At 43.7% G+C, this 12,185-nt stretch overlaps 1 protein-coding gene across 2 annotated transcripts in view; it reads left to right on the top strand.

Annotated features, from left to right (window-relative positions):
* Positions 1-2,706: 2,706 nt before the first annotated feature.
* Positions 2,707-12,185, top strand: part of SLIT2 (slit guidance ligand 2) — a 391,304-nt gene continuing 381,825 nt past the window's right edge. For both annotated transcript variants that reach the window (XM_037829492.1, XM_037829493.1), the window contains exons 1-3: positions 2,707-3,023; positions 5,667-5,738; positions 6,886-6,957. In XM_037829492.1, the coding sequence (XP_037685420.1) occupies positions 2,845-3,023; positions 5,667-5,738; positions 6,886-6,957 (323 nt within the window). In that variant the 5' untranslated portion in view covers positions 2,707-2,844. The remainder of the gene's footprint in view (positions 3,024-5,666; positions 5,739-6,885; positions 6,958-12,185) is intronic.

Genomic DNA, 12,185 nt, shown 5'->3' on the forward strand with positions numbered 1-12,185 from the left:
TCCACTCAGACGTCATTTTAAACCATTAGTGACATTGCTTTTGTGCTGCTGGGGGGAGGTGTGAAGAATGGTATAGTTGCTGCTAGATACATATCACACGAAAGAGATGAAGATAAACAAGGAATCTCCCTTTTGAATCCCAGAGGGGTTTCAAAAACAGAACTGCCTTGAAATAAAAGAAACCTTCTGGCACAATGTGCGTTGCTAGGGATTTTTTTTCTCTCTCCTTTCCCTCCTAAGAGAAGAAAACCACAGACACTTTCAAGCCCTTAGTTTGGTGAGAGTATTGTGTATACTCGAGACGTCAGCTAAGCACGGTGTTGTAAAGTGTGTGATTATAGAGAAAGGGTTAAACGGAAGGGGGTGGCTATGAGATGGGATGGCAGGCACCGTTTTCCAACTTGTAAAAACTCTGAACTTTTAAGCTCCCAAAAATACATACGTGTGTATCTATGAGCGCAGGCAGATCTATTTTGGTAGGATTTCTTTTTTAAAAAAACAAATCATAATTTCTCCTTCGCTCTGTTGCGAACAGCCCCCTTCGGATTCCGTGGCAAAGGCTGCAGCGGAGGCACTGGCAGCGCTGTTTATTCAAAGCTGCCCTCTCCCCACTTCCTCGCCGCTAACGACCATCTTCCAGCCCGAGTCACCTCTGGAGACCGGGAGCTGGGGGCGCAGGGCCCGGTGGCCTCCTTCGTCTTGCAAACTTTGCCGGGGCGTGGGAGCGAGCGAGGGCGCGAGCCGGGCTGCGCGTCCCCGCGCGACGCCTGCCGCCGCCTCCGCCCGGCGCTGGCAGCCCCGGCCTCACCTCTCCCAGGCGAGGTGCGAGCGCCCCGCGCGCAGCCAGTGGGCGGGGCCGGGCGGCGCGGGGCGGGGCCGAGGGGTGGGGGCTCCGGCGCATATATAAGGCCCGCGCCGGCTTAACTTCTGACTAGGGGTTATTTATTTGGGAAGCGCCCGGACGGCGGAGGCTGGCGGCGGCGGCGGCGGCGGCGGCGGCGGTGGCGGCTGCCGCAGACGGTGGTAAAAAAAAAAAAGGCGGTGGCGGCGGCGAGTGATGGGAGCGCCGTGGCTCCGGGGCTCAGGCGGGAGCTGCCGAGCTTTCCGGGCACAGCGGGCGTGCTGAGGAGAAAGGGGAGCGTCCGGGGGCCCGCGGCCGGCTCCGGAGGCGCGGGCCGGGTTTTTGTTTGGCTGCACGCAGCGCCAGGCAGCCCGAGCGAACAACTCCAGTTACAACAACAACCCACCTTCCCGCAGCCGAGCAAGACTTGGGCTGCGGCGTCCGTCCTATTGTTTAGACATTTGCCAGGGGCTCCGGAGCCGGCGGAGTCACCGAATCCCCTCTCCCTGTCGCCGCCTTCCGTCTCCACCACCCCCTTTCCGGAGAAGGAGGCGCAGAAAGCAATCGGGAGAAGGGAAGGGGCTGGAAGGAGTCGGGCTGCTCCGGACTGCGGCCGCAGAGTCAGGTGCACCACCAGGAGCCGGGCGACTCCCACCGTGGCCGTGGGGGACAGGATTCAAAGCCTGGGAAAAGTTCCTGCACTTGGAGAAGGAGGACCCACTTGTGGGCGGCTGCGGAGGGGCGCCCGAGGGGCTGTGTCCGCCCAGGAGCCCGCATTTGTTTCTTCCACCTTTGCCATCAGGTGTCTGCCGCGGAGCTGCGGCGTTTCCGGGAGACGACAGGGGCTGACACACGCGCGCACACACGACTGCCATTCAGTTACCGCCTGGGCTTTCCCCCGGAGTAGCGGATCCCACCGGCCCGCCTGCCACCTCTCCAACGTCGGAGACACCTCGGCAGGGCCCGGGGCGCGGACACCTCCACCTTGGCCTTGCCACTCCTTCCGGCCTGCCTGCCTGCACATCCTGCTCCGGCGGGCCCCAACTCAGCCCCTGCAGGAGCTCTCATCCTCAACTTGGCCTCTTGGATTTCCTCCGCTGGGTTCTTGACTAGTGGATATTCCTGCCTGCTGCAGCGGTCCGACTGCCCTTTTGTCTTTTCTCGGTGACCTCCGGGCAGGCCCTGGTGCGAAGCGTCGCCAAGGACGCCCGGCGGGAGGCGGGATTGCCCAGCCACTCTTCAGCGAAGTGCATGTGTGTTAAACGGCCCTCGACTGTTGGGAGACGGCGAGGATCGGTCGGGGCTGCGGCGATTGCCGCCGGCAGGACAGAGGCCGCGTGAGCCGCGCCAGGCGCTCCGCATCGCCGCCCGCGAACCCCGGCCTGCGCGCCCACCCTGTGCGCCCCCGTGCGCCATGTCCAGTCTCAGAGCGCGCCCCGCCGCGGACCCACGGGTCTCCTGCGCCTTCTAGCTTTGGGGAGCCCACTTTGACCTGGACATCCATTCCTCTCGTGCCCTCCTTTTCTGCCTTCCCTACTGGAATCGGATTTGTAGAGGGAGCTCAAGGGATCGCAGCGCACACCCAGCACCCCTACCGCGCGCAACCGGCCCTTAATTCTTCGTGGCCATTGGGAGCATTATTTGTTTTACCGCCAAGTTATTCTTGCGAGACAGACGACGCGTGACCCCCTTCCCACTGCTCTCGGGGACTTCTAGTAGCCTTGAACTGGCCGATTGATCTTCAGGACCTAAAGTTGCCTAAGGAGTGCCTGCCCTGCTGGAGGAGGGTGGAGAGGGAGGTGGGAGGCGTATGCTTGTGCCTGTCCTATTGCCTTGAATATTACTGTTACTTCCCTATCTTTTTTTTTTCGCATTTTTCCCGAGAACTCTGGGCTGCTAACCCCGCCGGGGCACTGTTCCTCCGCCACTGCGCGGCTCCTTTGGAGTAGGGAGCTTAAGGGAAAAAAAAACCGTGCCGGCGGGCGAGGAGGCGGCGGGGGAAGATGCGCGGCGTCGGCTGGCAGACGCTGCCCCTGTCGCTGGGGTTAGTGCTGGCGGTCCTGAACGAGGTGGCGCCGCAGGCGTGCCCGGCACAGTGCTCCTGCTCAGGCAGCACGGTGGACTGTCACGGGCTGGCGCTGCGCAGCGTGCCCAGGAATATCCCCCGCAACGCCGAGAGGCTGTGAGTATGGGCTCTTTCCCTTCTCCTCCATTCAGAGTCGCGCACCCCCTGCCTTGCGAGAGGGACCAAGCGGCACAAGGACCTGTGCCTGGGACAGCCTTCGCCAGCTGTCCTACACGTGCATCCAGACGTTGCGCTCTCCCTGAGGGCGAAGGGCGCGGGTGGGTACTACCCAAGAAGGGGACACTGCCCGGAAGTGGGGACCAGCTGGCACTGCACTAGGCACTGGGTTCTTTCCTCCCACTTTTGTCCCTCCACTCTCACTCCTGCGTGGGCGAGTTCCCTGGGGCTGGGGTGCTGGGAGGTGGGGACAAGTGCTAGCGAATGCCCGGGGCGAAGGAGACGCCACTTTGCCTCTCTGACTCCTTAAATGGAGTCACCTTGCGGTTGCCCCCACACAAGGGTCAGTTTCTGGGCCGTGTACCCGCTCCTTTACCGCGAGCTGGCGCGGAGTCTCAAAAGAGGGAAACCACCGCTCCCAGGCTTTGTGTCCTCCTGGGATCGAGGAAAGAGAGAAGGGGTCGTGGGGCCGCCGGGCTCGTCCCCGGCTGCTTCGCACAAACCGCGAAGTGGCAGCCCGCAGCCCCCTGCGACTGTTTCTCCCACCTCCCACTCTCCCCGGGAGTTGGAGGTGGCGGCGGGGCCCTAAGGGACCTGCCGTAGCGGACGACTGCAGAGAGGACCGCATCCCCTAGTCCAGCAAAGTTGTAGCTGGTTGTCCAACAGGAACCAGCCGAGTTGGGTCTAACGGCTTCGCCGGCTGCCCCCTCCGGCCTTCCCTGCTGAACCCCAGTGGCCTCGTCCACCTTTCTGGTCCCCTTCACGTGGCAGCAGCTTCCCTTCATCCCCCCTCTCTGCTGCCCGCAGACATCCCCGCCTCCCTGTCTCTAGGAATCTCTAATGAAGAAGTAAACGCAGAGCGGGTGTTGACGGCCCACGCGCTCCTGGTGGGGAGCTCCCTGAGTTCAGGGAAGTGGAGCATGGAGGCCATTCTCTTTGTGAACGCCGAGGCCGCCGCCCCGCGCCCTCCGGAGCGCTCTCGGCGCGCTGCGCTCTTGCAGTTGCGCGTGGGCCAGGCGGGCGCGGGAGAGGGCGTTGGGACTCGGCTCCCGCAGCCTCTTCGTCCCGTGGGTGGGGGTGGGGCGTGGGCGGGAGGGGAGGACCCACAAGTCTGCACCCCCGCGGCCACAGCGCCTCTTCTTATCCAACCCACATCCTTTGCGTTCAGCATAGCTTTGAGGATCTTTCTTTGCAAATGGTCACCCCCAACCCCCGTTCCCCAAGCCCCCCACCCCCACCCCTTCTTCCTTCTTCCTTCCCTGGACTGCAGTGCTGGGCAAGTTGGGGCCCTACCAGGGGTGTCTTGTCAAAATGTTATCCACCACATTTGTCTGCGGCGAATTCACATTTTATCCAAAAGCCCATAAAAAGACCCCATCAATTTAGCAATAACTTGATGGAACTTTGCTCAGAATGGAGAAGTGTGTTGGGGAGAAGGGAAGAGAAGCAATGCTGAGTTCTTTTTTTAGCATTTATCATTCCTTGCTATTCAGAATAGTTTACACTTGAAGCACTAACATGTCTTACTCAACGAAAAGGGACTGCATTCAGGAAGAAGTAGGAATTGAGTTTCAGGTCCTTGAAAAAAAAAGTGTATACCTATGAGGGACCTATAGAGAGTTTAAGAAAATCGTTTACTCAGTGCTGGCTTATAAAATTCTTCATTGAAGAAGTAAACACTTAAAATACAGATTTCAAGCATGATGTTTTAAAGGGGAAAGTAAGAGACAGTAAACTAGCAATGACTTTCATGAAGGAAGACTTTCAAACCCCAGCAAAGCCTGGTTTTACTTGAAATGATTGGAACCAGGGTGAGTTTAGATCTTGACCTAAGATGCCAGAAAAGGGTGTTGAGACTCCAGAAGGAAAAGTGGTGCTGAAATCTGATTTAAAATGTCAAGGCCTGAATACTATTTCCATGATTGCCACTGTTAGTAGTTTTTGCTTTACAGTCACAGCGGGGTTCCCCGAGCTGCAAATGAAGAGTTTAGTTTTCATACAAACACAGAATTGTTGGAAGGTAAATGCCTGTAAATGCAAGTCTTTGAAGTGCAGTTCTTTTGATGGCATGCTAACTTTTTCTTTGCCTTAGGACATTTAGGCAGGCACCATGCTACCTAAGGATAGTTCGAACTTAAGACATCTCCTCTTGAATAGTCAGTATCAGAACATGAATTTAACTTCCTGAAGAAATTTTTGAGAGTTTATCTAACAATAGTAGTAACAGGGCAGTGTCCTCTTAAGAATACCTGTGAAAGAATATACACATCCTCATAAAAGCACAAATTGAAAGTACTCTCATCACGCACCCACTGAACAACAACAAAAGAGACTTTTCATGTTAATATAATCACTTCATTTTTTTGCCATTTGCCAGCAAGAATGAACTTTGTAAACTTGTTAAGAATCATCCGTTAAGATTTCTTTCAAAGGTCACACTTTTCTCTCTTCCATTTACTTTGTAAACTATGTTAGTAATTGGGATTTATTTGTAATCTTAAACTTTTTGCTTAGTTTAAATTTTACTTTAACCTGAAATTGACAGAAGTAAAATTAAACTTTCCTTTTCCTGTTTTCTCTTAGGGATTTGAATGGAAATAACATCACACGGATTACCAAGACAGATTTCACTGGTCTTAGACATCTTCGAGTTCTGTAAGTGTTCTGTGTTTGGAGAATTTTTGTTTTGTTTCCAAGATTGCATGTTTTGAATCTTTATTTGTCTCAGTTTTTAAAACTTTCCCAATGACAGGAATAAAATTTTAAAAGACTTTGGATTCCTTTCTTTTTCTGTTTACTATTGTACTTCAGATTTTAATTTAGACTTCTAAGTTTGGATGTATGCCATAAAAACAGAATTATAGAAATGACCTCAAATGTTTGTTACACCATACCCTAAGTGCCTGATGCCTATATAAATGTAGAAAACTGCTTTCACAATATGAGTAAATCAGGTCAGATATTTGATACGCTTTTAGGTTTTAGATTAACTCAAAAAAAAAATTAAGTGGGTCTGGACTTTATTATTTCTAAGATAAAAATGTTCAGACTTTTCTGGAAGAGAATGAATAGATACATTATCACATTAAACTCAAGCAATTCAGCTTATCAACAATATTTTATCTACGAAAGTATTTTGGTCATATTTTGAAGTCAATGTCTTTTAAGTCTATAGCTTTTATAAAATTTTTGCAATATGATTACTTGTTTAATTGGTATGTTGGATTGGTTGTGAGCGAACCATCATTTGAGATTCAGTGTAATATAAAATTGTTTTACCCCCAAGGTTGTAAATATTGTCATCACAGTGGTCATGTACTTTTCATTCTGTGTTGTGTTCACATTGAAGAGGCATATTTTGGCCATTATGAATTCTTCTGATTGCTTATTTATTTCCATTAAGTCACAATTGAAGAATGTGCATAATGAATTACTATATATTGATATGAACTCTACTATATAATATTTAAGAACTCAGTAGAAATCAGTCTCACAAAACAGCCATCAAAACTGCAGTTTCATGGGTTGCTCTTTAGGTTAAGTTATAGTTTAAGGTTCAGAGTTTTGGCTGGTAAAGTTTGTGAGAAATTGCATTAGTATTTTCTATGAAAGTTTGTGATGTGTGTGCTATTTCCTCCCTGAGTTCTTTCAAATAAATCATCATTAAATTGGGTATTGGGCCTCAAACTAGAGTAATATTTGACTTTATAAAGTGAAAGAAGTAAGTTTTCAGTTGCTGAAGTGTAACTTATTCAGATGGTTAGTGATAACATAAAAACTTATGTTTTATTTTGTATTTCAGTCAGCTTATGGAGAATAAGATTAGCACCATTGAAAGAGGAGCATTCCAGGATCTTAAAGAACTAGAGAGATTGTAAGTATTTTTAATTCCAAACCTATGACAATTTAACTGCATTTTAAGAAGTACTTGAATTTCAAGCACTGTGTCTTCAGTTTCATGCCCTACCTTTTGAAAGTTTTCAAGAGAAAGAGGATGGTTAAGTGGTTTTCAGACTAAATGTTTAATAAGTGAGCTTTGGATCAATAGGACTAACTTGTATTGAAAGTCAAAAATACAGACTTACTTTCAGGAGACCTTTACTTTCTTGATAACCATTGCTTTGGTACTTAGAGATGTACGTGTTTTTCTACTTGTCCATCTAGGATCTAGTTTATTTATTTATGTAAGAAGAAAGATGATGATTTATTTGCATTGATGGTGCATTATGGAAGAGAGAAGTTTTCTTAATAGTTATTCTAATTTCCATGCTGTTCCTTTGTGTATCCTTCTTCCTGATATTTGAAGACATGTTTTAAATCCTTATTGTAAAGATTTCCTTTTTAATATTTAGCACTTAAGTTGAACATTGTTAATAACCACTACTTGCAGTTTTATTTCATTATTTATAGTGACCTTTGAAATATTTCTTATGGAAAAATAATTTAAAGATTAGTAGAAACAAGAAAGAATTACCAAAAAAACCATTTTAACAGGATACACACACACACACACACACACACACACACACACGTATATATTTTACTTGAGATTATTATGAAGGATTTTTTTTTAAATCTCTGATGAAATAAGTAGGATAAATGACAGATTTCTAATTTGAAATATGAATTCCTTGCTCTCATATGTTTTGATTATTCAATTTTGGTGAGTTTGTATTTTAATAGCAAGCAAAAGCTCTATTAAAAACAGCAACAATTATTTCAATAAGTTTCCATGTCTGCCTTTATAGTCATAATACATAAAAATAAAAATTTTATTTAGGATAATGAAATGTGATGTTTATTTTAACATGGACATAGTTAGGTTTACTGGGCCCAAAGGCAAAAGTTAGTTTTGTATAATTGCTGAGAAGTGGAAAAATAGTTTGACAATTCTAAGGTGTTTGTAAATATATAGGATACATTTTTATCACCTCAAGTAGAATGAAACAGAGAAATGTCTAATTTAATTTTCTGTGAAATTTTATCCATGACAGATATCACAAGGTAGGAAATATAATTGTGTAATGAAAAATAAATTTAAAGTTCACTAGTTTGTGCTAGTTTTTGGAAGAAATAAAAACAAGGTTAACATTTGGTTAACTCATAAGAGACATATTTCTTACTATATAAAAATACTCAAAGTATTTATTCTTTTGCCTTTTTCATGGGGTTTCTTCAATAGCTAAATCCTAGTGCGTGCTTTGCAAGGGTTTTTTTAACCTATCCATTTTTTTTTAAGTATTAATATAATTTAAATGCTTGGTAAGATAAATGGATACTTTAAAATTATTATTTAGAGAATAACACTTTTTCATAAGTAACTTTTAGCCATTACATGGGAATTTCTATATTTTGATTCTTAATATTGAAATCATGAAAGGAGATTTGCTGGCTTTTCATGACCTCTCTGTTTTGGTTATTATAGTAGTTTTAAATATTTTTAGAAACTCTGAAAACTATCTCATTATTTTTCAGTCCACTTAAGAATAACATTTGAACTTTCATCCTGAATAAATGAACTTTTCCTAAAAATTATTAACCAGATGCCTGATGATCTGAAATCTGATTAGAGCTGTAAGTGGGTACTATTTTTTGACTTTTACTCCCCTTGGGAATGTCACTTCATCTCAGAACAATTTTCTATTCTCTAAGACACAGTCAGATGTTTCAGTGGAAGGAGGGTTTGTAATTTTGAATGAAAACTAATATATATATGCAGGACTCCTTTAAATCGTCCCAGCTGTTGGCCAAGAGCAAATATTTCATATTTGTGAGGAAAAGCTGAGAAAATTCCTTTTGTTTACAACTGCCAAGTCCATCTGATGGAAGCACATTGTTATCTGACAGCCAATTCATCTCCTTGGGACTCTGGAATTCAAAACCATTTCTTAGGAACCTTCTAGATACACTTTTCAAATTTTTTTAAAAATACATTAAATGGCAAGGCAATTTTGCTGAAGAATTCAAAGGTTAAAAATGCACACGAGTTACTGTGAAACAAGCGATTTTAAATTTTGCTCACTATGTTGTTTTGAAAAGTTAGAATAACCACCTCAGAGAGATCTGTAATCAAATTCCTGAGGCCTGTGCTGTACATGCTTATCTAATCGGTGTCATTAACTTCACAAAAATTGCTTTCTGTTTCAAAATGCTGAAAGGGACAACAGGAAAGACAGGAAGTAATCAATGAATTAACTCTAATTACATATTGAGTGAGACTATATGGTTTTTTTGCAATTTGGATTTGAAGTTTTCATTTGAACTCTAGGTTATGAAAAGGTTTATAAATGCAGATTTATGCTGTAGATGCCATTCACAGTCTTTATAGTGACTTAACTTTCATTCTTTGTGTGAAGAGCCAAATAAAATAAAACCATTAATTTTATCCAAATGTAATTTATGGTACTATGTTACTTTTATTTAAAAACAAGATAGAATCAAAACAATTCCAAATGACATTTTGTGAGTTGTTTCAAAGTTTTATCTTCTTGGTTTTCTGTTGTTGTTGTTGTTGTTGTTGACTGAGTTTTAACTTGATCTAAAGAGAGAAATCTGAAGGAAGCAGATAAAATCTGTGCCTTTTTAGAAATTCAACTTTTTAATCTAGAAGAAACAGTCACAGTGTTAATTTGAGTTAAATTTGTAGTGTGTAATATGAAAGTCTTTATTTGTAAATGAAAGCATTATAGCTGCAAAAGAGATGTTTTTCCATGTGAAAAAATGGATGAAATGCAAGATTTTTAGTTAAAACGTCAAGAAGTGGATGGATATTAAAATCAGCGCTCCCTCCTTCCCCACTCTCTCCCTCTCTTCTGTCTCCCTCCTCACTCTCTTCCTTTTATTGGATGGAAAACAACATCACAGTGCCGTTATGAATCAGTCTGAATCACCGCCTACACGGCACAAGCGCGCATTACTTCCTGTTTTGACAGTTGACTACTATACTCCCAGACCTAACATGGGCAGTGGCAGGTTCCCTGGAATCCTTTCTGTTGCCAGCAATACCTGCTGATCTGGGATGAAAACGAGGCCTTGAGAATCAGCCACATATAGATTGTGCTAGCAGGTCTCGTACTGTTCAATCGAAATGTTCAAATGAGATCCAGTGTAGTAAAGTGACTAGTTAATTCAGTGGAAATTAAGTAAGGAATAATAAATGGCAACTATGCTACAGTAAAGAACAGGAATATTTTTGAAGGATGCTTCTTTTACTTTAGAAGATACCTGTGCATTTCTGCAATGAAGTCCATGCAAAACTATTAATGCAAGGTAATTCTTGGCTGGCACACAGTGTCCTAAAGTGTTAAAAATCACTTGCTTTTGACTAAAAAAAATCATTTTAGTCATATTGGGGCTCAGCACGTCTCTAGGCTGGTAGAAAGTTCTGTTGGTTACTTACAGATTAGGGGATCATGCTCTGTTCTATTTTATGGCATCTTAAGGGGACCCAGACCACAGGAAGGTTCCAGTAGTGGAAATTAACTTCTCTTTTTGATAACATAAATGGAAGAGCATGAGAAAGTCTTGAGAGTTTTAGGGTTGTTTTTAGGGCATGTTGTTATTCACTCAATGAGTACAAAATAAAATGCTTATACTACTGTATTACATTAGTGAGGACCAATAGCATACAATGAAAAATCTAGGATATTAGTCTTTGCATTAACATTACAAACATTTTATTTTCTGACAGTAAGAAAGTTGCGGAAATGATAAAGGCACGGTCTTGTACTGTTCATTTTTTGCACCAATAATGTATGAATGTATGCTTTTAAGACAACTGTTGCTTTAAATGCTCCAAGTTTTAGTGTCTCTGGATTTGAAATACGTTTTTCCCACCAGCTTTTGTCATTTGATGTTTATTTTTTTGCTTGAAAAAATGAGTCCTGAAAATATTATTATAGTGAAGCCATATAAGGAATCCTAGAAAAGAAATATTAGATTTCTTAAAGTTTTGACCAAGATGATACAAAGCAGGTACTCTATTTACAATGGAGTCTGAATTTGACTCAACACTACACCCTCACATCTAAAAGGGATTTTTTTTTTTTAATTAGCATGGTGCAGAATTAATTCTCCCTGGGTGCACACTCCATTCATAAACACGTGAGGCAGTGGGAGGATGGGAAATTTCTGAGCTCCAGGATTTTGGTTGTACGTGGCTGCACGTGAGTTCAAGGGGAGAACTTGTTGTGGAACGGCTCTGAAGGAAAGTTCCCCTTATTCCTTTTTCCTGAGGGTGTAGAGAATCTCTCATCTTCTGACTCATTCTACAAATTGTGGGAAACACGTAACACATTTCTTTTCTTAAAATAAAGGCAAATTTAAGTTCTAATCTCCTTGGAAAAAATGCAAGCCTCATTTCAAAAGAATTGTTCTCGCCATCTTTACACTTGAGTTTAAAATCACTTTCTAGTCATTTTCTTGGAAAAGGCTCTTTAAAATAAATATCCAACACTGTTAACAGAGGCTGAGTGTGCAGATTACATGAGATAATGAGATAAAAGTATTCTAAGTTATCAAGTGCATAACACTTAATCTGTGATGACCATTAAATGTCAATTTCTTCCACATATTTATAAGTAATATTGAAGTATATAATTTATGTTTACTGCTTCGGATCATGTAAAGCTTTAATGCATATGCTCGATTACAAATTTAACAGAATGTTGAATCCGAGAGATTTTTTCATGCAGTGCTTTTTATGGGCCTTGATGTTAAACAGTGGTGAGATGGCCTGTTTGCTCTTTGTGGACCGATTTATAAATTCTGAAGCAGTGAGGCTGTTTGTTTTTCCCACATCTGTTTTGGGCTCATCCTTTGTGTCAGTGTTTGCTGGATGCTATCCTTTCTGTCTCTCCTAAAATGAGTAAGTTAGTTTGTACTGTTACTATGTTATTTGTGGAAGCCGCAATTGTCAAATATTTTACATTTCATTCTGCCTTTCACTCATTTTGGATACCTTTCTGGTTGAGTTATGCCTCCTAGACGGAATTTCACAACTTTAAATGGAATGAGAGACTTTTCTGAATGGATTTCCTGTATATTGCCGTTGTCTTTTGCCTGTTTGTTTGCTTATCTTCTTATGGCAGAGCATATCTTTCA

Source organism: Choloepus didactylus, chromosome 3 (genome assembly GCF_015220235.1).
Source record: "Choloepus didactylus isolate mChoDid1 chromosome 3, mChoDid1.pri, whole genome shotgun sequence".
Classification (NCBI taxonomy): domain Eukaryota; kingdom Metazoa; phylum Chordata; class Mammalia; order Pilosa; family Megalonychidae; genus Choloepus; species Choloepus didactylus.